Genomic DNA, 25,559 nt, shown 5'->3' on the forward strand with positions numbered 1-25,559 from the left:
ACTGCAATACAAGTGTGTTAAAAAAACACAGGTGTCCAGCCCAGTCCGTCTCCATTTTCCCAGCCCTGCTCTTTAGTCAGCCCTAGCTGGGGAGGACACAAAGCACATGCATGCTTTTGCACTTGGAGGGGGACCACTGGGAAGAAGAGGGATCCAGAGACGCCTGAGTGGAAGACTCCCCATGGCCCCTGCCCAGTCCAGAAGCACAGGGAAGGGGTACCCCAACCCCCTTTGGTCCCTCCTCACGCCCTCCTGGTGAAGGCTGAGATGTTGGGAACTTCTCCTGTTCTACAGATGAGAGAGTCGAGCCCCCCGCCCTCCAAAAGGGGAGCCCCTCAGCCTGGAGGAGGAAATGCTAGGGCCAGTTCCTGTGCATTTCACACTACTATGTCCTTTGTAGGATCCCCTCTCCCCATGTTTTGTCTCTGGAGCTGCCAGCTCAGCAGTCACCCTGATCCTCCGTGCTCTGCCCCCCATATATCTGAGGCTCTCTCAATGCCCCTGAGCCGGAAGCTGGGCTGGGTCCCCTAAGAGCAGATACATGCAAGGGAGGGCCAGATGCTCTGCAGTGGTCCTCAAACTATGGCCCGCGGGCCACATATTGTATTTGTATCTGTTTTGTTTCTTCATTGCAAAATAAGATCTATGCAGTGTGCATAAGAATTCGTTCATAAGTTTTGTTTTTACTATAGTCAGACCCTCCAATGGTCTGAGGGACAGTGAACTGGCCCCCTGTTTAAAAAGTTTGAGGACCCCTGCTAGATAGAGCCTTGGAGGCTGATGCATGGCACCAGCACCATGGACAGAGGGAGCCCCCTATCCTGGGGCGAGCCTTGCTCTGCCCTGCCCAGCTCTGCCCAGTGTAATGTGCCAGCCAGGGATCATGGGGTCCCTGAGGAACTTGGGCGCCCAACCTGCTGGTACTCGGGCTCACCTGCCCCACAGTTCCAGGGGACCAGGGAGCCTCACGCCCCAGCGCCTAACCTTCCCCTCCCTGGTTTCACACTTGCCAAGAAAAGGGTCCCCTCATGGGCCCAGAAAGGCAGGCACCAGGACCAAGCATCTAGAGACAGGACCATCTCAAAGGCTCCTTCCAAAGGCTTGTCCCTCCCTTGCTAGCCAGACACTAGGCAAGGCAGGTGCTGGGGCCGGGCCCGGCATGGGGCCTCCTTGGCAGGACTGACCACTTGAGCCCTGCTGCTCCCATCCTGGCCCAGGGGAAACCTGCAGGGAAGGTCCCTCCCTTCTGTCCCTTCTGATGGGGATCTGGATCTGCGTTGGCAGAAAAATCTGGACAGCTGTTGGTTAGAAGCCGCGTGCATGCACGTGTGTGTGCGCGCATGTGTGTACTTGTGTGTAGGGTCTATTGGGCACCCATTGTGTGCCAGAGGCTTTGCTGCAAGAGGGGAATCTAGCCCTGGATGGGGAGCCTGGTCTGTGTCCCCAGGACAGAGCTGTAGTGAAGAGGTCTGATTGGGAAGGGCAGGGCGGCGGACCCTGGGTGGAGGCAGTCAAGGAAGGCTTCCTGAAAGTAGGGACTCGTTCTGCACAGATTTAGGGGGCTGCTGTATAAGGCACTGAGATGGGAAAATTTTTTTGTTTGGGGGCCACACTAACTAGTGCTCAGGGATACTCCTGGCAATGCTCAGGGCTTACTCCTGACTCTGTACTTAGGTATTACTCCTGAAGGTGCTTTGGGGAACATATGAGGCATGAGCCTAGTGCCTTCATCCCTTACTGAGGTCAGCTCTGCACTGAGCCACAGCTAGAGGAGTGACCAGGGCTGGAGCTGGGGCAAGAAGGACGAGGAGGAGGGAGAGAGGGAGGAGGGAGCAGAGGGACCGACAGGCCTATATCTGGGTCTTAGTGGGGAGTGGAATGGACAGAAAAGGACTGGGTGAGGGCGTTTCTAAAACAGTGGCTATTGGGGCCCAAATCCAGCCTCACTCCCTTGCCTGGCTCTCGGCCTATTCTCCTGGCCCTAGCTTGTCTCCTGTGCAGCTTGGGAGGCTTTGAGGGATGCAGAGGGCCAGAATATCTGTCCCCTCAGAGCCAGTGGCTCTGCCCAACAACCCCGGGTCCTGCTGTGAGCGGCTGTCCAGCTCTCTTCACCCCAGATGGAGAGAAGATGCTGCTGGCCCTGAACATTGGAGCAGACCCTGGGCGAGTCAGCTGTAGGCCCAATGCCAGGACTGTGGGGCCTGGGGGGCAGAGCCTGGCAGCAGCTTCTTGTCTCCACCTCCTGCTTCGCTGAGCTAGCCCTCCCGCCAACCCCAGGGGATGAAAAAGTGAGGATAAATTGGGGAGGCTTCTTCTCCTGGACGCAAAGCAGGGGTGCTTGACTTGGTGTCTTCCCTTCACACCCTCGTCTGCCTGGGTGCACAGGGCTGCTGTGGGGCCTTCTCACCCTGGCTACCTAGGATGGAAAGAGGGGTGACGAGGGGCACTACAGGAATAAGCTAGGCCCTAATAGTCTGGGAACCTTCTCTTCACTGCTCCAGTCCTGGGACCCCCCCCCCCATACACCCCCAGGCCCAAACCATCTCCCTGCACCAGCTTGTCTGGGCAGTTGCTCAGGTGGGGCTTAAAGGTGTCCAGTTGTCTCTGGTGCTGGAAGCTGCTCGCTCTCCACATATGGGGTGTGGAGGCCCCCCCAGGTGCATGTACCCCCTCCAGCTCCGAGGTCAGCGTGGGGACCAGGGCCAAGGCCTCCATCCCCACACTCTCCCTATCTCAAACTCATTTTCAGGACTTATGATAGACCGTTTCCTGAACACTATCGCTCTTGGTCTGTCCTGAAGCCACAGAGGGAGCAGAGGGAGGGGGAAAGGAGAAAAGGCCAAGCCCAGCACCAGGGATTGTTCATGTCTGGCTGACAGGAGCCCTTGAGTCCCTTCCTGCCTCCCACCACCCACAACTCAACACCCAGCACCACCAGATGTGGTCCGGGGTCCCTTGAAACTTCCTGCCCAAGCACTGAACAGAAAGTGGTCTGGTATCACTGGGAGTGCTTCCCCGCCCCCAAAAAAAGTCCTGTGCTCAGATGAGGGTGAAGAATTCAGAGCCTGCAGAAGTGCCAGGGACCAAGCCAGCCTTTCTGGGTTCACTGCGGGGGTGGGGGGGGGTGATGGTGGGGGTGGTGGTGGTTAAAACTGTCCCCTGTGGCAGACTTGAAATTTGGGGGTTTCTGGATTGTTTTTGTTTTTGTTTTTGGGTCACACCCAGCAGCACTCAGGAGTTACTCCTGGCTCTACACTTAGAAATCGCTCCTGGCAGGCTCAGGGAACCATATAGGATGTCTGGATTCAAACCATCGCCCTTCTGCATGCAGGGCAAATGTCCTACCTTTATGCTATCTCTCCAGTCCCTCTGGGTTGTTTTTTGTTGTTCCATTTCATGCCTTGTAACTTAAACCCTAAATCCCCCCAAGCGGGATCTGGATCATCAAAGGGCACCTGTACGTGTTTATTTTGACAAATGGAGCCAATTAATTGGAGACTTTGTATTCCCGACTCTCCTCGGCACTAAGGTCTGATTGGCTTCTTGCCCTTTGCAAAGTGTTTCCTTCTGGAATGTTCTGGAAGCTGCCCTGTCCCAGCCCTCCCCTGCCCACACAGCCTGGGCACTGCGAACCCCAATTTCTGTTCACCTGGGCAGTCTCTGCAGTGGGGGCCGCAGGAGATCCAGTGTGGGGAAGTTGGGGTGCAGGGATCAAATCTGTGCTGGGCAGGCCCCCGATAGTACAGGGTCATCTCAGCACAAACTCCTCTTCGGAACCTCAAGAATGGGAACATTGAGCTGCAGCCCGGCCCAGGGTAACGGATATGGGCCTGGAAGGCACTTCAAGGCCTTAGATAGTGGTCAGTCCCCATCCTGGACACCCCTCGACTTCTTGGCTGAGGCCCCTCTGACCCCTCAGCCCCCGGCTCAGTTTGATGAGGTGATCTGGGCTGGCCAAGAATCAGGGCTCGTCCATGCGGGGGACTGGAGGAACAGAGACACCCTAGGCTGGGGTCTCAAACTCGTGGCCCGAGGGCCGCAAACGGCCCTCCGTACAACATTTTGTGGCCCTGCCCTAGAATCTTTTTTTGTTTTGTTTTGTTTTAGTTGTTTGGGTCACACCCCCCAATGTTCAAGGCTTACTACTGACTTTGCACTCAAGGATCACCCCGACTTTACCTCCTGCGGCCCCCAGGTAAATTGAGTTTGAGACCCCTGCGCCTGCCGAGCAACAGCCTGGAGTCCATGGGGTGTCTGGGCTGGGTCAGGACTGTCGAACAACAAAGGGAACTGCATCTTTCTGTGGAGGCCCCAGGGCTGCCCTCCCTCTCCCTCCCACCCTGAGGCCTACCAGGGTGTCTGTTTCGAGTCCAGAATTTACCTTTAAGCCTGTGGGTACCTTTTTTTGGGGGGTGGGGTGGGGGTCACACCTGGCAGCGCTCAGGGGTTACTCCTGGCTCTACGCTCAGAAATCACTCCTGGCAGGCTTGGGGGACCATATGGGATGCCAGGATTTGAACCACTGTCCTTCTGTATGCAAGGCAAATGCCTTACCTCCATGCTATCCCTCCGGCCCCCTGTGGGCGCCTTAACTTAACACACCACGGTTATCACCAGTACCAGCCTGAGGAGCCCCAGAGAGACCAGCTGCTACCCGGGTGTGTCCTCCTGAGACTCACTCGGACTTGGTGGCCCTGAGCAGAGGCAAGTGCCGCCACCTAGCCCCTCTGTGCATCCCCAGATGGGAGGGGGGCAGATTTCCGGGGTGCTGCTGGAACCCTAATCCCTACCATACTTCTCAGAGCAAAAGCTGCTTCTGCTGCGGTAGGAACACAGCCCGCAGGGTTATTTCAAGGGGATCCCCATGGAAACAGAGAGTGGGAGGCGGCTCTGCAGTCCCGGGGGAACCGTGGGAGGGACTGAGGGTGGGGGCAGTGCCCCATCAGGGCTCCTAAGAGGTTCCTGGCCCCCCCCTCCGCCAGCCCCTCACTTCCAGGCTGCAGCCCCCAGCACCCCAATATTCCTCAGCACAATGGGCCCATTGGTCCCCACCAGCCTGCAGGCATCTTTTCTCTCTCCTTTAGATCTGGGGCAGCCGCTACAGCCCCTCTGCACGCACATCTTTCCCCTGTTCAGAGCCTGCGGGACCACCCACCCAGGCCCCCCGGCTTTTTATGGCCCATTTTCAATTGCTGCCCCCCCATCAGCTTCACCTTTCTAGGCCGGTTCAGGGTTCACGGCTCAGATGATGATACAGGAGTTTAAGGAGACAGGTGGGGAGGGACAGCATCAGTGTGTCCACTGCCTGTGGCCTGCCCCAAGGACCTGAGGATGGGGACTTGCCGGTGTCAACTCTGTGTTGCTTCCTACGCGGTTCCTGAGTGGCCGGCAAGCTCTTCATTTCCCATGGACAGAGGAAGAAACTGAGGCTCGAGGAGATGCCAGCCTAGGCCTGACTCCAGCTGCAAGTCACCTCTGAAATGCAGGGACGCTCAACACAGTGACAGTGGAGGAGAGTGGCCCCGCTTCCGTGTCCAGAGCCCCCAGGCCCACTGCATGCTCACCTGCACCAGTGCCTCAGTTTTCTCCACTGTCAGCTGGGGGAGGACAAGGATTTGGAGTGTGCCCGCCTGCATCCCACCTCAGCTGCTGGTCTCTGAGCCTGCCTTCGTTCCTCCCCACAGAGACAGTCTGTCGGGCCCTGCACCCTCACTCTGTGTCCACACTTTGGTTCCGGGTCGTGTTTTGTCGCGTCTCCTCTTTGAGCCAGACCTGGCCGTGCTCTGGGCTCACTTCTGGCTCTGCACTCAGGGGTCACTTCTGACAGGCTTGGGGACCATATGGGATGCCAGGGATCGAATCTATGCCAGCCACGTGCAAGACAAGTGCTCGGCCCATTGTGCCCTGCTCAGGGGCATCCTGAAAGGCTCTGTTTTATTTCCCGGAGGTGCCCGAGTTTCTTCAGGAACAGCACTCCTGAGACTGACCTCCTGGCACCGTTTTCCTTGGGAGCCTCAAGGCCTCGTCCTCTTTCCCCCCCTCCCTTCCCCATCCTCCCTGCTTCTCACCCTCCTCCCTGCCCCGCTTTCTTCCTCTGCCCTACTTCTTCCTCTTCCCTGCTATCCTCCCTGCTCTCCTCCCAGTCCTCTCTGCTTCTCACCCTCCTCCTCTCCCCTTTCTTCCTCCTCCCCTCTTCCTCCTCCTTGCTTCTTCCCCTCCTCCCTGACCTTCGCACCTCCTCGTCCCCTACCCCTCCCCTCCCCCTCTCTCTTCCTGATTCCTCTCCCTCCTCCCCTCCCTCCCCAGTTCTTCCACCCCTCCCTTCTCCCTGCCCCTCCTCTCCCTCACTCCTTCCTTCTCACTCCTCTCCCTCCTCCCCACCTCCTCCCTCCTTCTGCTCCTCCAACCACGTTCAGCTGTTCATTCGCGAATTTTGTCTTCAGCTGCTTCCCTGGCGGGCTCCCAGATCAGCACGGCCAGACAGATCGTGTCTAGAGCAGCCCTTGGCGTGCTCTGCTGAAGACCTTGCCCTATTCACACTTAGTTGCAGTCTCCAGAGGTGCCTGTATGGAGGCAGTTGTGTCCCCAGCTGGGCGCCTCACTGCCATCAGGTCAGCTGTGGTGCGGGGCTGTGGCATCTGTGACCCAGGTGAGAAAGGTCCTGCAGGAACAGGGGATGATGTAACGTGTCACTGCCCACACTGGCAATATCACCTTCTTGCAAACCTAAAGCTGGGAGAAAGCCTGCTCTCTTGAGGAAGATGCAGGAGATGGAAAGAGAAATCCTGACACCCCTTTCTGTAGGGTGGGTGAAGTCCCGGACAGCAGGCACAAGGGAGGGCAGTTTTTCAGCTGCCTGCCCCAGTGAAGCTGCCTCATAGGAGGTGGGCACTGAGCAGAGAGGCAGGCACCAGGCGGGGAGGCAAGAGCTCCTGGTGGCTCTGAGTCTCTTCAAGCACATTCTAAAACTGGGCAGACAGATGGCAGGAGAGCCCCTTCTGCCTCTCTGCAGTGCTTGGCTCTGAGGTGGGGTCCTGAATGATTGGCACACTGGAGCCTGTCTGAGCTGCCTTTCACAGCATCCCCATGTCCGGCTCAGCACCCCAGTGTGGAGAGGAGAGATTGGGCCAGATGGTCACATGGGTCCTTTCTAGGTACCCCGACATAGGCAGGATAAAGGAACCACAGGGGCCAGACGTGAGTCATCTGGGCACACTTTGCTCTATCGCCCCTGGACAGCTCGTGCCTGGCACCAGCACTTCCCAGCCTCTTGAAGGGGACAGAACTAGACACTGATTCTTTATCTTTCACTAGATGCTAGTGCCCAGAAGTCAAGGACAGAAGGAACAAGGACAGTGCAGAGAGGAAGGGAGTGACCCAGGATGTGCCCTGCAGTAGCCAGCTCTGACGACTCTGTTCTTTGGGGGGGATGGCGATAGTCTTGGGGACCCCATCCAGCTGCACACTTGGGGCTCACTCTTGACTTTGCATTCAGGAATCACTCCTGGCAATGCTCAGGGACCACTATTGGCAGGGCTCAAGAATTGCTCCCAGCTCTGTGCTCAGGGCTCAGTCCTGGTGGAACTCAGGGTGCTAGTCAGGGTCAGCTGCGTGCAAAGCTAGCACTTCCCCTGCCCTCTCCCTCTGACCCCAGCTCTGGCTTTTCTGAAAGGGATCCAGGAACTCAGTTTTATCTGTAGAGTCTTCTCATTTGCAGACATTCCAGGGACGTCTAAAAGCATCGCAGTGGGCTGTCTATACTGACGACTTGCAGGGGTCTCAAACTCGCGGCCCTCCGTACAATATTTTGTGGCCCTGCCCTAGAGGAATCTTCTTTTGTTTTGTTTTGTTTTAGTTGTTTGGGGGTCACACCCCCAATGTTTAAGGCTTACTACTGACTTTGCACTCAAGGATCACCCCAACTTTGCCTCCTGCAGCCCCCAGGTAAATTGAGTTTAAGACCCCTGATTACTTGCAAAGGCTCTTCCGCCTTGCTCAGCACCTGCTCAGCATGGGATGGGGAGATGGGAGACGAAGTGAAGTCTTGCGCCCTTCGTCCAGACTGACCATGCAGTGTCCCAGCCCCAGACCACCAGATGCCAAGTGGTGTCTGGGCTACTGAATCAGAGCTCAGGGTCGGGGCAGCTGCTGCTTCTGGACAGGTGTCAGCAGGCATGTGTGGGTGGCTACTCTGAGGGTCATTTCCCCCGAGCCTGTCTCTCCACACCCCTGTGGTCACAGCACATCTGCTGGTGGGTTTTGTCAGCCAGCTTTACAGTGACCAGCAGGGCACCCGGCACAGAGCAGTTGGCTAATCCTCCCTGGCAATCTGCAAACACTAATTAAACACATTGATATTGGGGCCCTCAAACTGGCCATGAACGGAAAGGGCCCTGGTCCCATCCAGGGCTGCAGACACAGCCGGATCTGGGCAGCGGCTTTGGGCCAATGTGGTTAGAGGCAGAAGGAAACACGACAGTCTAATGGCGTGTGTGTGTGTGTGTGTGTGTGTGTGTGTGTGTGTGTGTGGCACACCTAACCCTTCCTGACTCAAGTGTGGCCACCTGATCCCTCAGAGCACAGATTCAGTGCCCACATAGGTCATGGCAAGCCAGGGCCCCAGCAGGGAGCCCAGCAGGAGATGTTTATACCACAGTCACCATCGGGTCCATGGGGATGCCAGCAGGCCCTGGAAACGCACCCCATGGGGTTACCCAGGGATCCAGGGCTGGTCTGGGCATCTCTCAGGGCAGGGAGGAGCGTAAGCTGAGGTCATGATGGGGAGAGGAATCCCTGAAAGGCACTGTGGGAGGGGAGTGTCAGAAGGTGGAGGGGCTGCCGAGACCAGCAGCCCTGGGTGTCACCGAGGAGGTGCCCTATGACATCTGGTGACACCCTGTGAGTCACAGCACTGCTCCAGTACCTCCTGTTGTGAGCTTCCTCCCATCCCCATCACATACAATGCTCATGTATATACACACATGTGCACACATATATGTGCAAATACATATGCACACATATAAGCCACTCATCCCACATGCACACACACATAAACATGATCCCATAAATGCACATGAACACAGCTACACCATATACGTACATAGATACAGACGCACACATGTACATATTCTCACATGCACACAGACACACATTACAAATTTACATACACATATGTACACACATACAAATGCATACATGCATGTTTACACACAGCTATTCCATGTGAACATATGTGTACCTGCCCATGTGTGCATTAATATTCCTATGTATCTATACCTGCTCACACAGACGCGTCCCTTCTGCCCAAGTTGCCGCCTACCAGGTATCAGCTGCTGGCCCACACGGCCCATTGCTTTGGTCTAGGCACGCCATTGTCAGCTGCTCATTCGTGTGCCCCACACAGCGACCATCAGGTCTTAGTCCCCATTTCCCAGATGTGGAAACGGAGGCACTGTGATGTGATGTGAATTATCTGAGGTTGAGCCTAAGAGTCTCAAGCTAGAAACCCCAGTGGAGGAGAGAGGAATACCTGCCCTGCTGAGCAAGTTCAGTGCTGGGAGAGGCTGAGGTTTGAGGCCATATGGACAGGCCCTGAGGGAATGAAGGGAGGTGGGCAGTCAGAGGGTCAGGAAAAGGGAGCCTGCATGTCCCTCCATGCTGCGTCCTGCCCACTGTTCACACAGTGAACCCAGCAGCCGGGAGGTGGGAGCTGACGGGCCAGGCTGAAGTCTGGACTTGGCTGTTTGGTGGCTGCCACATGGTTGTCTTCTCTGACCCTCAGTTTCCTCACCATGCAAATGGGGGCAATCACAGGACCCCCACAGAGAGACTGCAGGGGCAGAGAGACCCAGCTCAGAACAGTCTCTGTCTCTGTTTCTGTCTCTTCTTTCTCCCTCTCCCTTCTCTCTCTCCTTCCCTCCCTCCCTCCCTCCGGCTTTCCCTCCCTCCCCCCTTTCTCTCTCTCTCTCATACACAAACACACACCAAGAAAGTGAAAGTATGTTAGAATGAATGAAACTTACAATTGTCTCTGTCTCTTCCTCTCTGCCTCTCTGTCTGTCACACACACAAACACACATATACACACCTTCTAAGACAATTGGAATAAATGAAACTTGGAATTCTCTTTTCTCTGTCTCTGTCTCTCTCTGTCTCTGTCTCTGTCTCTGTCTCTCTCTCTCTCTCACACACACACACACACACACACACACACACACACACACACACACACACACACACACCATTATCCCATCATCACAGCTGTGCCCAAAGCCCATCAGTGAGTGACGGGCATCCAGGCGCAGGGGGTTAATCAGATATCCAGACCGGGTTTGTAGAACATGGGATGCTCCATTAGGCCCTGTGAGCGAGCATGTTCAGCCCCAATGGCAGCTTTATAATTAGAGATCACACACCTCACCCCATTAGCCTGGAGGCTATAGGATGGCCCCTACTGTTGGCCCCCCTGGGCACCCTGCTGTGTGCAGACCTGGCCCTGGGCCCTGTGTGTGATGAATAACATAGGGACATGTCGGAATCTCGCCCAAGTGCAGCTCCGAACATCCTATGCAGCTCAGCATCATTTCTCGTTCCTCCAAAGCATCCCTAAATCTTTACACTCCCTCACACTCCTGAAAGAGAAACCTGATTGGCTGTGCTGTCTGGGCAGCCTGTGATTGGCGATCTGGAGAATGATGTGGCCACTTCTTGCCCTAATCAGGGAATAGCGGCTTGGGGGGTGGCCATATGGTCAAGAATTGATGTAGATGCTAAAGGCACTATAACTTATGGTAATAATATATATAAAACATGATCTCACTAATCCATTGGCTTTCCATTTATTTCATTTCTTTATAATAGGTTTGCTTCCAGTTTATTATTTCACCCCTTTATAATATTTTGCGTCCTTTAGGGGAATCTTGACTGCCCATTGGTTGACATCATCTTTTTTTGGGTAATGTTTGAAACTTTATTTAAGCATCATGATTGACAAATGCTCACAATACAGTAGTTTCAAGTATTAAATGGTCCAACACCAATCCCACCACCTGCTTTTTGTTTTTTTGTTTGTTTGTTTGTTTTGTTTTGTTTTGGGGTCACACCTGGAAGTGCTCAGGGGTTGCTCCTGGCAGGCTCAGGGGACCATATGGGATGCCGGGATTAGAACCATTGACCTTCTGCATGCAAGGCAAATGCCTTACTTCCATGCTATCTCTCCAGCCCCACTACCAGCAGCTTTTAATTGTTTTCCATTTTAATTGTTTTCACTCATGGAGATTTCACTCATTAGTAAGCTTCTATGCAACTTTCTCATCTATTTTGCTGTGTTCTTGTGGTGTTGTCAGTACTGTGAACTGGGTTATCAATATTGGAAACTGAGCATCATGGTGTCCAAGAAAATCTGAGCACAGAGACCAGGACTACCTGGGTCCCTCCTCTGCAGCATTGCTCTGGCTCCAAAATCGATTATTGATCCAGGCCGGCTAGGCTCTGTAGGAATTGGGTCAACATATTCTTTTCTGTCTTGTTTTGGGTTTTGGGCCATACTCAGTGGTTCTCAAGGGTTACTCCTAGCTCTGCACTCAAAAAGGTGCTGCCTGGAGGGAGATGAGAGAGCAGCAGCAAGGGAGTCAGACAGCTTGAGTTAGGCAGACATGGTGCAGGGCTGCATATGACAGACAGGGCCTTGGAATAAAAGCAAACTGACTCTGATGAAACTTTAACTGACTGTGAATTATTTCTCCACCATTATACTGCATCTTCAGACCTGCTGGCAGAAGGGGCTATGGGCGTGGTGCCTAGGGTGGCCTCATGCGTCGACGTTGACTTTATATTTTAGTGAACATCACCAATTTTACAGCATGCTCTAAGGCAGCACTGAATGTAATTACTGAATGTAATAGGACTGCATGCGCAGTTTAAATTTTTCTATATTGACTATGCAAGGAAACAGGTGCAGTTCATTTTAAGAATTACTGTATAAATTCAAACACAGCCAGCCTAGAGTCAATATTGATATTATCAGCGAGGCATTCCGTGTTCTGTCTTTCCTAGCAATCAATCCTCACAGGGTTTGCTGTGTATTTTATGATTGTAGCACTTCTGAGTCAGGCCTGCCACACTGTGTCCAAAGACTATAGCGATTGTATGGCACCATTTCATACAATGACTTTATGTTTATAGTTTTGATGGTAATACCATAATTACCAAGTTGTTCATAATACAGTCCTTTTCAAGCATTAAATGTCCCAACATCAATGCCTCCACCAGTGTCCCCAATCTATCATTCACTACCCTAGCCTGCCCCCTTGCAGACACAAATATACTTCATATAATAGATTATAACTCAAAGGCAAATGGAACTACTAAAACTTAATCAGCATAGAACAATTTGACAAACTTGGTGTTTCTCTCTCTAGTGTTACTAAAATCATTGTAAGGGATTTAATGGGTTGTGGTTGGTGCTAGTTGAGTCTTCTATGCTTGGAAGATCTCTATGGAACTTTCCCTCAGATTTCCTGGGACACTACTGGGCTGACACTATTAAAAAATATTGAGGTGAGGGGCCAGAGTGGTGGCACAAGTGATAGGGCATTTGCCTTGTGCGCTAGCCTAGGACAAACCGTGGTTCCCCCAGCGTCCCATATGGTTCTCCAAGCCAGGAGCGATTTCTGAGCTCATAGCCAGTAGTAACCCCTGAGTGTCACTGGGTGTGGCCTAAACCCTCCCTCAAATATTGAGGTGTCCTGGATTTATAGATCTGAAATAAATTTGGTGGTTTGGCAGTTTAATAAGATCGAGTGACGGAGTTGGAACTTTTCTGCTAGAATGTGGAGAGTGTGGCCCTGGGTTGCTATAGTCCATGCAGAAAAGGGGAGTCTGTCCACCCCCTTTCTGAGAAGGTCACAGAAGGAAGCCTCATGGGAAGTATCAGCCATTATTTTCTTTGGGAACTTGGTGGAGAGCCAAGCAGTGTTTTCAGATTAGAATTCTGTATCCTTTTGAATGTACTGTGCTCACTTTTGGATAAGTTCAAGTCATTGAAGGACTTTTAAGTCCATTTGTTTAAAAGTGTTTGACTTCAAAATGTTAAATTCCTAAAATCTGCCTGTGATTTGGAAGTTCCCCATCCCCTGCATGTCTTCAAGACAGGCATTGTTTTTCTCTCTCTACCAATACCATGGTAGTCGTTAGTGTAGTTATTTCTCTAACTGTACTTACCACTCTTTGTGATAAGCTTTATATCATGGGCTGGTAATTCCAGCCCTCATCTCTATTGTCTCTGAGTAGTATTATTATACTGTGTTTTTTACTTTTCTTAAATCCAATAGATGAGTGAGACTATTCTGTATTTATCTCTTTCCCTCTGACTTATTGCATACTCAACATAATAGTCTCCATATCCATCCATGTATAGGCAGTTGTTGGAAAAAATGAAATCACGAAATTTGCCTATACATGGATGGATATGAAGACTATTATGTTGAATGTGCAATAAATCAGCATAATATTCATCCATGTCTAAGCAAATGTCATGACTTAATTTTTTCTTTTTTTTTTTTTTTTTTTTTTTTTGTGGTTTTTGGGTCACACCCGGCAGTGCTCAGGGGCCACTCCTGGCTCCATGCTCAGAAATTGCTCCCGGCAGGCACGGGGGACCATATGGGACGCTGGGATTCGAACCGATGACCTTCTGCATGAAAGGCAAACGCCTTATCTCCATGCTATCTCTCCGGCCCCATTTTTTCTAACAGCTGCATAGTATTTCATTGTGTTGATATACCACAGTTTCTTTAACCATTTACCTGTTGTTGGGCATCTAGGTTGTTTCCAGATTCTGGCTATTGTAATTAGTGCTGCAATGAACATAGGTGTACAGAGGGCATTATTGTGTTGTGCTTTTGTGGTACATCCCTAGAAATGGTATTGCTGGATCATATGGGAGCTCAATGTCCAGTTTTTTTTTAAGGGATCTCCATATTGTTTTCCATAAACGCTGAACTAGAATGCATTCCCACCAGCAGTGAATGAGAGTTCTTTTCTCCCCACATCCATGCCAGCAGTGGTTGATCTTGTTTTTTAGTAATGTGTGCCAATCTCTGTGGCATGAGACATACCTCATTGTTGTTTTGATTTGCATCTCTCTGATGATTAGAGATGTGGAGCATCTTTTTATGTGCCTTGTGGTCATTTGTATTTCTTCTTTGAGAAAGTGTCTGCTCATTTCTTCTCCCCACTTTTTTTTTTTTTTTGGGTCACACCTGGCAGCGCTCAGGGGTTACTCCTGGCCCTATGCTCAGAAATCGCTCCTGGCAGGCTCAGGGGACCATATGGGATGCCGGGATTCGAATCATCGTCCTTCTGCATGCAAGGCCAACGCCCAGCTTCCATGCTATCACTCTGACCCCCTTTTCCTCACTTTTTGATGGAGTTAGATGTTATTTCTTGTTAAGTTCTGTCAGTACCTTGTATATCTTAGATATTAACCCCTTATCAAATGGGTGTTGTGTGAATAGTTTCTCCCATTCTGTGAATGACCTTTTTACCCTAGTCACTGTTATCTTTGAAGTGCACAAGCTCCTCAGTTTAATATAGTCCCATTTCTTTATCTCCGCTTCCACTTATTTGAACAGTGGTATTTCCTCCTTGAAGATGCCTTTCATCTCAACATCATGGAGTGTTTTGCCTATGTTTTTGTCTATATACCTTATAGTTTCAGGTCTGATGTCAAGGTCTTTAATCCATTTTTATTTGACCTTTGTGCATGGTATTAGATCAAATTCACAATTTCTGGGTTTTTGTTTGTTGGTTGATGGGCCACACTCAGCAGTGCTCTAGGCTCCTACCTGCCTCTGCACTCATAGCTCATGTGTGGATCTGTGCTCAGGTGTCACTCCTGGTGGTGCTTAGAGAGAACATTCGGCTACTGGCAAGGCAAATGCTTCACCCACTGGCTGTCTCTCTGGCTCCATGCTCTGGTACTTCAAGAGCAAATAAGGTCACTGCAAATAAGGCCTAGTAGCATGTTTCTCATTTGAAGCCATCATTAATGGTTGCCCTTGTTTCTTGGCTGAAAACAGAAATGTGCTCTCTTGTACTTGCAGCCTAGAGGCCTGTGATCTGATTAAATGGGAAGTGTTCCCTCTAGATCCTCCAGGAAGAATTTCCTCTGCATCTCCCAGCCTCCCAAAGTGGCCCATCTGATTGGACCACATCATTGGTCTGCAGAATCACAGGATTTCTTCTTCCCCATGTTCCTTACAGGGACACTTGCCATAGGTTCCAGTTGGACCACTTGAAGATGATGCCAGGAGAAAGTCATTCACTCCTATTGGCAGATTACAGATAAGGTCCAAAGACACATCTCTGGGGGTCGAGGACCAATCTCAAACTCCCCCCCCCAAGTGAGACAATGGAGCTCTGACATGTGAAAAGAAGATAGGAGGTAGAGGGCATTTTTCTGTCTGAGCTCTGGAGCCCATGCAGGCAGGAAGCATGGGGACCAGGCGGTGGAGGGATGTTTTGGTCCAGGCTGTATGGGGTTTTCATCACTCTGGCCTGGCCAAGGTGGAGGTTAATTGGCAGAGGAAGAATATTTGCCTGGAGCCAGAACGATAGCACAGCAGGGAGGATTGTTTGCCTTGCTTGAAATCAACCCCGGTTTGATCCCTAGCATCCCACATGGTCCCCCAAGATTGCCGGAGGAATTTCTGAGCACAGAGCTAGGAGTGATGCCTATCAATGCCTGGTGTGGTCCAAAAACTAAAAGAAAAAAAATCGTTTGCCAAATTGACTCTGGCAAAATGGAGGCTTGTCAAGGAGGAAGACATTTTTTCAGAGGTTCAGAAGTAAATATGGACCTTCCTAGAAGGCTGAGGATGGCTGGTCTGAGAGCATGCTGGGATCTTTCATTTGGTAGCCATGGATGTCTTGTTTGCATTCCTTAGGGATTCCTGTGAGGAGAATAGACCCACATGGCAAAAGAGACATGCTGTGTTCACAAGACAACAAAGCCTGGAGCCCAATTCCTGCATCACCAATCCAAGCTCTGTGACAAAACCAGCGGGTTTACGAGCTTGAGCTTGTGGGGCCATCACCCTGGCCAGTCTGGCTCCCACTTGTTTTATGTCCCCATCCTGCTTTTATAGGGCCATCAACACCGCACACATTTGAGTGTGTAAATGAGTTCTCTGCTGCTGGCCTGGGAGCAGCTTTTCAACCCAATCTGGGGCCCTCAGGTGTGGCCCACCCACCCCTCTCTCCATCTAATCACCCCTGGGAGCCCGAGGGATTTGCTAATGGGCTAGAGAAGCCATAAACTGTTAATGAAAGTCCCACATTACAGCTGGCAGTGAGGTTGCCTTTGGGGGTCTCTTCCCCATCATTAAATCAGGGATCCTCCTACTTCCCCAAGCTTAGCAGAGAGAAGAGGCATCCTTCTGGTAGAAGCCTTCATTTGTCCACTCACCTGTCGATCCTTCACAGGCTTGGCCAATCAGCCAATCGCTGTTGAGTGCCTATTCGGAGCTTGCCCACCCCTTTGGACAGTGGTGGGGTTGGAGGAGGAGAGATGGAGGAGGGAGAGACAGGCAAGTTGCAGAGGCACAGGAAAGGACTTTGGGTTGGCCCTGACCCAAGCTGACCTCATGCCCCAGACCTCACGAAATTCCTTTAACTCTTTGTCACTTGGTTTCCTCATCTGTAAAGTGGTGAGATTGAAGGGATATTGTGCTTACTTCGGCAGCACATATACTAAAATTGGAATGATACAGAGAAGGTTAGCATGGCCCCTGAGCAAAGATGACACTCAAATTCGAGAGTGAAGGGATATTGCCTGTGAGAGATTCCGGTGGGAAAGGTTGGGCACCCAGATCCATGGCATTCAGTCTTGTGCCAGCAGTGCCCAGCACTTACCTGGGTCAATAATTGGACACCCTCCTCTCCTGCCCTCCAGCACCATGGATCTCCCTAACCTACCCCCTGTTTGGTCTATACCACAATTTCTCTGGGAATCCTTGGTGCCATGAACCTGCCTTCTTGGGCCACGGTTTGCTCTTGGGTGCCTACAGCCCCCTGCTTTTCTCTGAGGCCCCATGATTGAGACTCCTGGGCCCAACTCCAGCCCTCAGTTCAGACATTCCAGGGCTCCTGCCCCTGGGCGGGGCCAGCAGGGTTCAGAACTTCAGACTGGCCATCAGGGAATACAAATGGCTTCTCTCAAGGACACAGAAACCCAGACCCCACAGAGTGTTCCAGACCTACCTCTGCTTCCTTTTTAAGTCTTTAATTACATTGTTTTAGGCACGGTGGTTTACAGAGTTGTTCATAATTGTTATTTCCGGCATTCAATATTCCACCACCAATATAACATTTCCTCCACCCTGGTCATCAGTTTCTCAACTCCCTGAAGCCTGCCCCTTGGCGGGTGGAATAATTAATATTTTCTGTGTTCCTACTTGGATATCTGTATTAAAATTATGGGGGTGTTGTGTGGCTGCATATGTGGCCACAGAGTCCACAACTTTAAGGACTGCAACTCTGGGCTGATGAGTTCAGATGGCGACAGTGATGGTTCACAGGGCCCAATGTGGTTAGCTGCGAGGCCAGTATGTCCATGAGTTTTTCCTGCTCCTTGGGCCTCTCTTTCAAGAGTTCAATGAGTCTATGGCCTTGGCCGCTTGCAAAGACGTGGTTCATGGGCGTCACTGCCAGGGTCATCTGGAAGTACATAGGCACAAGGGGAGGAGGCCCAGTCTTGCTCCAGGGGTCCCCAAAGTTGTCAACTATGAAACCGGCATACTGGAGTGTTTGAGTAGGAGTATTTGCAGTCATCCCTGCCACTTAATGATGTTACTGAGCTGCTCTGACTGAAAAGTGGTCTATATAACCATCTCTGCCTGACGGTGGGGCAGGGCTGGGGCTCAGAGTGAGGGTGAATTCCTGGGTCAGTCAGGCTGGATTGAGACGAATAACTTTGGTCAACACAGGCCCGTCCAATTTGCTGGCCATTATCGGACCAGAAATGAGAGCAGGGACTGAGGGAACGGCTGAGGGCTGGGCTGTAGGTGGGCTAAGCACTCGGACCTCCTGAGCTGTATGTGGGGCCCAGGCAATGGCTCCACACTGTCGCATCTCATTTGCCTCGTCTTTACATCTGAGTAGCCGAGCTCCCTCCTCGACCACCTGTAGGTACCTGTGGGGAAGCTGAGTTTACCTTTCCTGGATCACCGGTGGGCAGGAAGAGGACACAGACTGCAGAGATTCGTGGGGTCACCCATCCACTGCCCCTACACACCATCTCCCCACCTTTGCTCTCCCCATTCCCTTCTTAGAAACACCCCATCCATCAGGTGTCAGACTGAGCCCCTAAAAAGATAGGCAGTCCTATTAAAGTGGGCCCAGATGGCCCTTGCTAGACCTGGCATGTCTCACCCTCCCCTCCCCCAGAGGAGCATAGGGCATGGGCATTGCCTGCCTGGAGCTGGTCTTTCTCAGGTTGGCATCTCTGGGGTCTGGTGGATGCCAGACTGGCATCTGCCCCTCCCAACCATGCTTCTGCTCACTGACATTCTAGGGACTCCACTGTAGTGGCCCCCTCTCCCAGAAGCCTCCCTGATCTTTATCTGAAATCTGCCCCCTCCCTCTTCATGTTGACCACCCTTTAGGGGTGCATGGTGTCTGTTTGCACTGAGGAAGTTTAAATGGAGACACTGAGAGGTGCTCCTACAGTAAATTCCTTTAAAAGAAGACACTGGGGAGAGGCCTGAGCCAGTTGCACAGTGGGGAGGGCATTTGCCTTGCACACGGCTGACCCGGCTGACCGGTAGGGTCCCCAAGAGCCTGCCAGAGGTGAATCCTGAGTGCAGAGCCAGGAATAACCCCTGAGCACTGCCGGGTGTGACCCAAAAACCAAAAAAGAAAAAACAGATCTGAATTCAGATTATAGGCCACTGGGCTGACTCCTTGGCTCAAGGCCAGAGGCAATAGAACACCCCTACAAGGGAAAGGCTTTGTACCCACTGAGGCCCTCTTTGAGGGCATGAGACCTGAGAGGTAGGAGGGGCCACTGAACAAGGGCCAAGAGGGCACTCTAGGAGGGCTTCCTGGAGAAAGTAGTACTGGTTCTGGAAAGGAGGGCAGAAGAAAGGGTGGCTTTTCTCATTTCCAGATGACAGAGTAAACTTTCCAGTATCCCAGCGTGGGCGGTGAGGCTTCCCAACTCTGAGGGCGCTGCTTTTCCTAAGGAAAACTCGGACTCTCGGCCACCAGCCCCTTCTCTGACCCGAGGCAGCTCGTGTCTGCAGTCTGGCCTTGCCCTGCAAATGTGTTCAGGAAGAGGCTGTGGGGGGCACCCGTGGTCAGGACCGCTAGATTCGTGCGATAAGATTAAGCCAAGCAGTCTGCTTACACATGTCTGAAGAACCGCCACAAATTCTGAATAAGTCAGAAATGGGGAGGAGAAAGCCCCCCACTTTCTTCCTGGTACAACCAGGTCATTCTCCAGGGCCATCCACAAAGCTCCTTGCTGAGTTTCCCCTTTGGGATTCTCATCCCAGCTGGCACCAGCCTGCAGTACTCAAAGAAGTGGCATGACTGGCCCCAAGGTATACAGCAGAGGGGGGGGCACAGTTGTTCTGCATTTTTCACTGCCCACCTCTGGCCTCCACTTCTCTCCTGCTCACAGAACTACAGGGGGCTCTCCCTGAGGGGTTGGCGTAGGGTCCGAAGGGGGGCGGGCGTGTAGGAACGTGATGTCTCCATTGTGAATTGCCCCGGGATGCTCCCGTCTGTTACTGTGGTAACCGCCCGGCATTTATGACCTGAGTCTCTCTGGATACCACCAGTTAGGTTGGCATTTAAATTTAATGGCGTTGTTATCTTTCCGCAGTAAACATGAGAAGCATTATGCATATGGCCAACTAAACGAGCAAGCGGCAGACCCTGTATATAAGCGTCTGTATAAACCCATGATCTCTCTCTTTCTGTCTCTCTCTCTCTCCTCCTCCCTTTCTCCCTCTTTCTCCCTCCCCCTTCTCACCTAGCAGTGCTCAGGGGTTACTTCTGGCTCTGCACTCAGAAATCCCTCCCTTTGAGCTTGAGGGACCATATGGGAGGCAGGGACTGAGCCCAGCTCAGCCACATGCAGGGCAAGCACCCACCCCACTACTGCTATTGCTCAGGCTCTGGAGGTGCTCTTTTCCCCCAAGCAGGGTGTGCACCTTGGGAGGATCAAACGCAGCAGGCTGAGCTCACACACACAGCCATGTGCTTGTTCTGAAGGGCATCAGACAGTGCGTCCGTCCTGTCTGTCCTGATGAGCTTGCTCACCCCGTGTCCTGCGTCTCTTCTCCCCCTGGCATTGCGTGGCCAGGCAGGCAGCAGCAGACAGCAGCAGAGGCTGTGGATGCCCAGGGGACGGGGACAGGACTTTGTCGGGCCAGAGATTAAATTGCTTCTTGGTGGTGGAACTGGAAGTTAGAACAGGTGTCTGGATAGCCCGCAGGGCCAGAGGTCTCTATCTTGTATCACTCCCATAGGAGACTCAATCACACTGTCTACAGAGGGTTGCCTGGGCTTTCTGCCCGGCCAGCACCGGTGGCTCTGCTGTGCCTGGTGAATTCTGGACTGGCGCTGAGGGTCTAGCTGGGCTCCAGCGGGTGCTGGGGGGTCAGGCAGACAGGACGAAGGCACAGGCACAGGATGGCAGCTCGGGCATGGATGGATCTGCCTTGGGGCCAGAGCAAACCACCAGGCCACCCCCAGAATGAGTTCATGGAAGTCAGGCTGACTGACTCCCAGTGCTGGCTCAAGGGGAAGGTGGGATTCAGAGGTGCTGTCTGGGGAGTCCCTGTTTTATTCAGTGAGATGAAGGAGTAGGCAGGACCCTCCCCACCAGGGCAGTGGGTGCTGCAAAAGGGTGACCTGGCATCCACATCCCCCTAGAGGTGAAACTGCAGGATGAACTGGGGGAGATGCCAGGTTCCCTTTGAGAGGCCAGTGGAGGCTTTGAGCAGAGATGCCCGAGAACCTAGGAGGTGAACCCCCAAACCTCTCATCTGTAAGGAGAACAGTGCAAGGCCAGGCCAGCTCAGGGCCTCCCACCAACACATCACCTGGAGGGCCTGGTCTCCTTTAGCAAAGCACCCAGGGTCCAGGCCAGGAAAGTGAGGGTTGTTTCCAGTTTTGCTATGGGTCCCCCATACTCAGTGGGGCATGCCTGGGAGGAGGAGGAGGAGGAGGAGGTCACCCCCAGTCAGGGCAGGCCCCGGAGCCCAATGGGAGTGGGGAGGTCAGACAGGGCATCTCTGCAGACACTCAGGCCAGTACTGATCCCCTCCTTTCTTCTCTCCCTCAGCCGATATCATCTCCACCGTCGAGTTCAACCATACTGGCGAGTTGCTGGCCACTGGCGACAAGGGCGGCCGAGTGGTCATCTTCCAGAGGGAGCCGGAGGTACTGGCAGGATGGCTGCAAGGCTCAGACTTATAAAGGGAAGGGGCGGGGCCTCATGCTCTTAGACCTATAACGAGGCGGGGGCATTCACACAGACCAGTAGTAGGCTGGGGATAATGGGATGGGCGTGGTTTTATTTATGTTTTTAGCTAGGCGGGTGGGGTTTTGCTCTGGCCTTTAACTGGGTGGGGGGGGGGGAATTGCAGAGCAACTTGTCCTTTAAGAAGATGGGAACTGGGTCCTCTCCCTGGTCCTGGGTGGAGGGTGCCCTGGAAAACCTGGCCCAGGCATGTGCCACCCTGTCTGCTCCCAGTATCATATCCTGGCCCCTCCTGTGTCTTTGTGTGTCCCGAACCTGGGAGTGTCCACAGGACCAGAGTTGTCACCTGGGTTTGGTCTCCAGGTCAGCTGCCCTCTGCCTGGGAGAGCTCGGAGCAGGGAGACTAAGCTCTGAGTACTGAGCTGTTGGGTTACTGATCCTACCCTAATCAATAATAGTACTCCACCCTAGGGTGTGATTTGGTGATGGTATATTGGATTATTCCCTACTTGGTATTCCTTTCCCACGCTAGGGTGAGACCTGATTCTTGTCAATAAAAGCAAGGGTCCAAGGAAGGCAGAGGCTCATTCTTCGGTCTTCTACCACTGAGCTGTGTTCCATCATAGGAGCAGAAAGCTTGATGGTTTGAATTCCTTGCTTGAGCACTGGATTTCCTGAACCCATTCTTGTCCCTCTGTGTGGATTATTTTCTGCAGATCTCTACAACTGGAACTGTTCCCCCTGTCCTAATCAGACAGGGAAATGGGAACTGCCTTTCCTGTCTGGGAACTTAAACTCAACCAATCTCCTAGAGAAACGTGACTCTTCACTGAGTCTAGTACTGAAAGAGAACTGAGTCCAGCACCAGGGAAACAAGTGTTGAGCTGGGATGAGAAGGGGAGAAGGGGACCAAGTGCAGAGCCAGGGGCTATGTTGCCATCTCCCACAGTGAAGTGGGTTGTCCAGCACACTCCAGGCAGGACCAGGGCAGCTGAACATTGTTCCTGGGTACACATTGTAGCTGCTCAGAGGAGCTGGTGATACAAAATCCCTTGTTCCCGAGAACCTGTCATAATGTCCCTTGCTGCAACCTTTTCCTCTCCGTTACTCCTGGTAGTCAAGCTCAGGTGAGAGAGCACCCCACCTCCTTATAGATAGATGGGGGCTCTAGGACTAGCCTCCAGCTGTGAGACTGCCACCTGCAGTCAGAAGGATGCAGAGCAGATGCTGTGATGAGGGCAAGAAGTTGTTTTCAGTGTCCAGCTCTTGAGTCCCCCAGTGACATCCCTGCAAGTGTAACCTCACCTGTGTGGCCCCAGAACCTTCTCTCGAGACAGCCCCCAGGTATATATAGTTAGTTACACTGTCTCCTTGTGCAGGAGGAGGGATAGGAAACGCCCTCTCAGGACAGCCACTGAGACTGAGCAGGACAAAGCACTGGACTCACGAGAAGCTGCAGACTGTCTAGACCAGCGATGAACCAGTGAACCTATGGCACGCGTGCCAGCAGTGGCATGCGAAGGCCTTGCAGCTGGCACATGGGAAGGTCCGCAATTAAGATATATGGCACGTGCCGCATAATTTTTAGATACTAAAACCTTGTTATTAAGGTTTAATTGACGTGCTGGCACTTTAGAGGAAATTCTTTGGTTTTGTGCGGCAGTTTGGGCACTCAGGTTCAAAAAGGTTAGCCATCACTGATCTAGAAGGACTTGCTACCCCAGCATCTGTCCAGTTTGCTGAATCCCAGAACAAAGTTAGACTGATGTAGGCACGTTGCTCTGAGTTCGCCTTTTCTTTCCTTCTGGGATTTTTCCTTCTCCCGGATGGCACTGACCTTGTCCATGGCAACATGCCTGGGCCATGAGTGAATCAGAACTAGGCTTTCCACCTGCCTCTTTGCACACCTGTGCCATTTCAGGCATGAAAAGACTGAAAGAAAGAAAAAAAGAAAACATAAAGAAAAAAGAAAACAAACCAGAGTTCGATTGTCAGTCAGAAGCCGAGCAGGACTAGAGATGGGGGGTGGGAAGCAGGGAGTTTATGTCTGGAGATTGTCTCTGTTCTGCTCCTCTCTCTGAGAAACCTGACTCATCTCTCAAGTGAGTCAGGGACTCAATATCTTGCTATTTGGGGCGCAACACTCTCCCCTGGGTCCTGTGTCACATTGGATTGTGTCCCTATCAACCCTGCTCCAAAGTGTCCCGCTGGGAACCAGACAGACTTGGAGAGGAGTGAGACAGAAGCAGAGTTGGGAGTGCACATACTTAGAGCAGAGCGAGGCAGTCCCTGCTGGACACATGTCCTTGGAGATTACGGGCCCTCTGTCAAGTAGGGAGAACCAACGAACCCCTCAGAGGACTGTCCACCCCAGTATAAAAGGGAAATGAGGCATGAAGAGCACTGAATTCAGAGGCTAGCACATAGTAGGTGCTTGGTAAACATGGCCCAGCCCAACTGCTGCTTATGTTCTTATAGTTGGATCCCTGAATGCCTGAACTGGATCTGCTGGACCAGTTAGCAGTATTGGGATATCCACATGTGAAACTCAGCCTGCCCCTTCCCCCCAACCCTGTGTCTTCACAGAGCAAACATGCCCCCCACAGCCAGGGCGAGTATGATGTCTACAGCACTTTCCAGAGCCACGAGCCTGAGTTCGACTATCTCAAGAGCCTGGAGATAGAGGAGAAAATCAACAAGATCAAATGGCTCCCGCAGCAGAACGCGGCACATTCCCTGTTGTCCACCAATGGTGAGGCAGGGCCCACCCTCTGCCTGCTGTGTGCTCGCATGTGTGTGTGCTGCACTTGTCAGCTTGCTCAGGTGTGTCTGCAAATGTGTGTGTGCGCAGTTGCGTCTGTACTGTGCATGGTATGTGTTCTATGCATGTGCTGTTGGTGAGTGAATATGTGTGCTGTGTCTACATAAGAATGTGCATCTCTTAGTGTGTGTGCACAGTGTGTGTGTGTGTGTGTGCTATCTCAGGTGTGCTTGTGCAGTGGTGAGTGGGCGTGTACACAGATGTGTGTTTGTGTGTGTGCAGGGGACTTAAACCAATCCCAGGTTGAATTCGAGGTGATGTATGTTTGTCACAAAGTATGGGCTTTCCTTAGAAAAAGCTTCTCAATGTGAAAAATAAAAGCGCAGAAAGTGCTCCCTGTAGGTGCATCTTCCCTTCTTAGGGAGGAGTCCCTGGATTTTTTTGCCTTAATCCTTCACTACCTAGATGGGCCCCACCCACTGCCAAGGGAGCCCCACTTTCCTAGGTGCTAAGTGTGGGTCCCACCTGGAAACACCTTCCCAACATCCTCTCTGTGTGGGATCAGACATCCAGGCTGTGCAGAGCCAACAAGGAAAATGAACTGTCACAGACTCCCAGAGTCTTGGCCAGGATCTGGGGGATTTGGGGGGCAGTGAGGCCATTGGAAAGTTAGATTAGGGTAGGGGGTGAGGCTGGAATGCTCAGAGATGAGCCTCAGGGGTCTGTGCACTCCTGAAGGATGGGAGCAGATGCTTTCATGGCACTGTTTCCTAAGAATCAACTTTTAGAAACCGATATGGAACCCTAGGGGGGCCATGCCTTTTGACCTGGCAGCTTCACCTTTGGGGTCACCAGGAAGAGTGGGAATAAAGGTTCCTGTGCTGAGATGCTCACGAAAGCAGCATGGGTATCCATAAAACCTGTGTTTGCCGCATCCTAGAGATGGGGGGCCAGGTAGGTGAGTGACATGTGCCCCATCTGTCTGGACAGACAAAACCATTAAACTCTGGAAGATCACGGAGCGGGATAAGCGGCCCGAGGGCTACAACCTAAAGGACGAGGAAGGGAAGCTTAAGGACCTGTCCACAGTGACGTCACTGCAGGTGAGTGGCAGAAAGTCCTGGAGGCAGGTCGCATCTGAGGATGTGGGGCTTGTGGGCCTCTTGGGATCTGAGCCACATTCGGGCTTGGACCCCGGCTAGCTGCCTCACTTCCCTGTGCCTCAGTTTCCTCCCTGGGAAAACAGGAGAATGACCAGCTTTCCTTTGGGATTGATGAGGATGAGGGAAACATTGTCCTTGTGGG

The 25,559-nt window shown here is 52.3% G+C and overlaps 1 protein-coding gene and 1 non-coding gene across 3 annotated transcripts in view; both read left to right on the forward strand.

The window, feature by feature from the left end:
- Positions 1-25,559, forward strand: part of PPP2R2C (protein phosphatase 2 regulatory subunit Bgamma) — a 52,087-nt gene that overhangs the window by 14,257 nt on the left and 12,271 nt on the right. For both annotated transcript variants that reach the window (XM_049782572.1, XM_049782573.1), the window contains exons 2-4: positions 21,356-21,453; positions 24,080-24,245; positions 25,245-25,357. In XM_049782572.1, the coding sequence (XP_049638529.1) occupies positions 21,356-21,453; positions 24,080-24,245; positions 25,245-25,357 (377 nt within the window). The remainder of the gene's footprint in view (positions 1-21,355; positions 21,454-24,079; positions 24,246-25,244; positions 25,358-25,559) is intronic.
- On the forward strand, positions 16,729-16,835 carry LOC126021671 (U6 spliceosomal RNA). Its single transcript, XR_007500165.1, has one exon. It is a non-coding gene; the product is annotated as a U6 spliceosomal RNA (small nuclear RNA).

The sequence above is a fragment of the Suncus etruscus genome, chromosome 10, assembly GCF_024139225.1.
Source record: "Suncus etruscus isolate mSunEtr1 chromosome 10, mSunEtr1.pri.cur, whole genome shotgun sequence".
NCBI classification, from domain to species: domain Eukaryota; kingdom Metazoa; phylum Chordata; class Mammalia; order Eulipotyphla; family Soricidae; genus Suncus; species Suncus etruscus.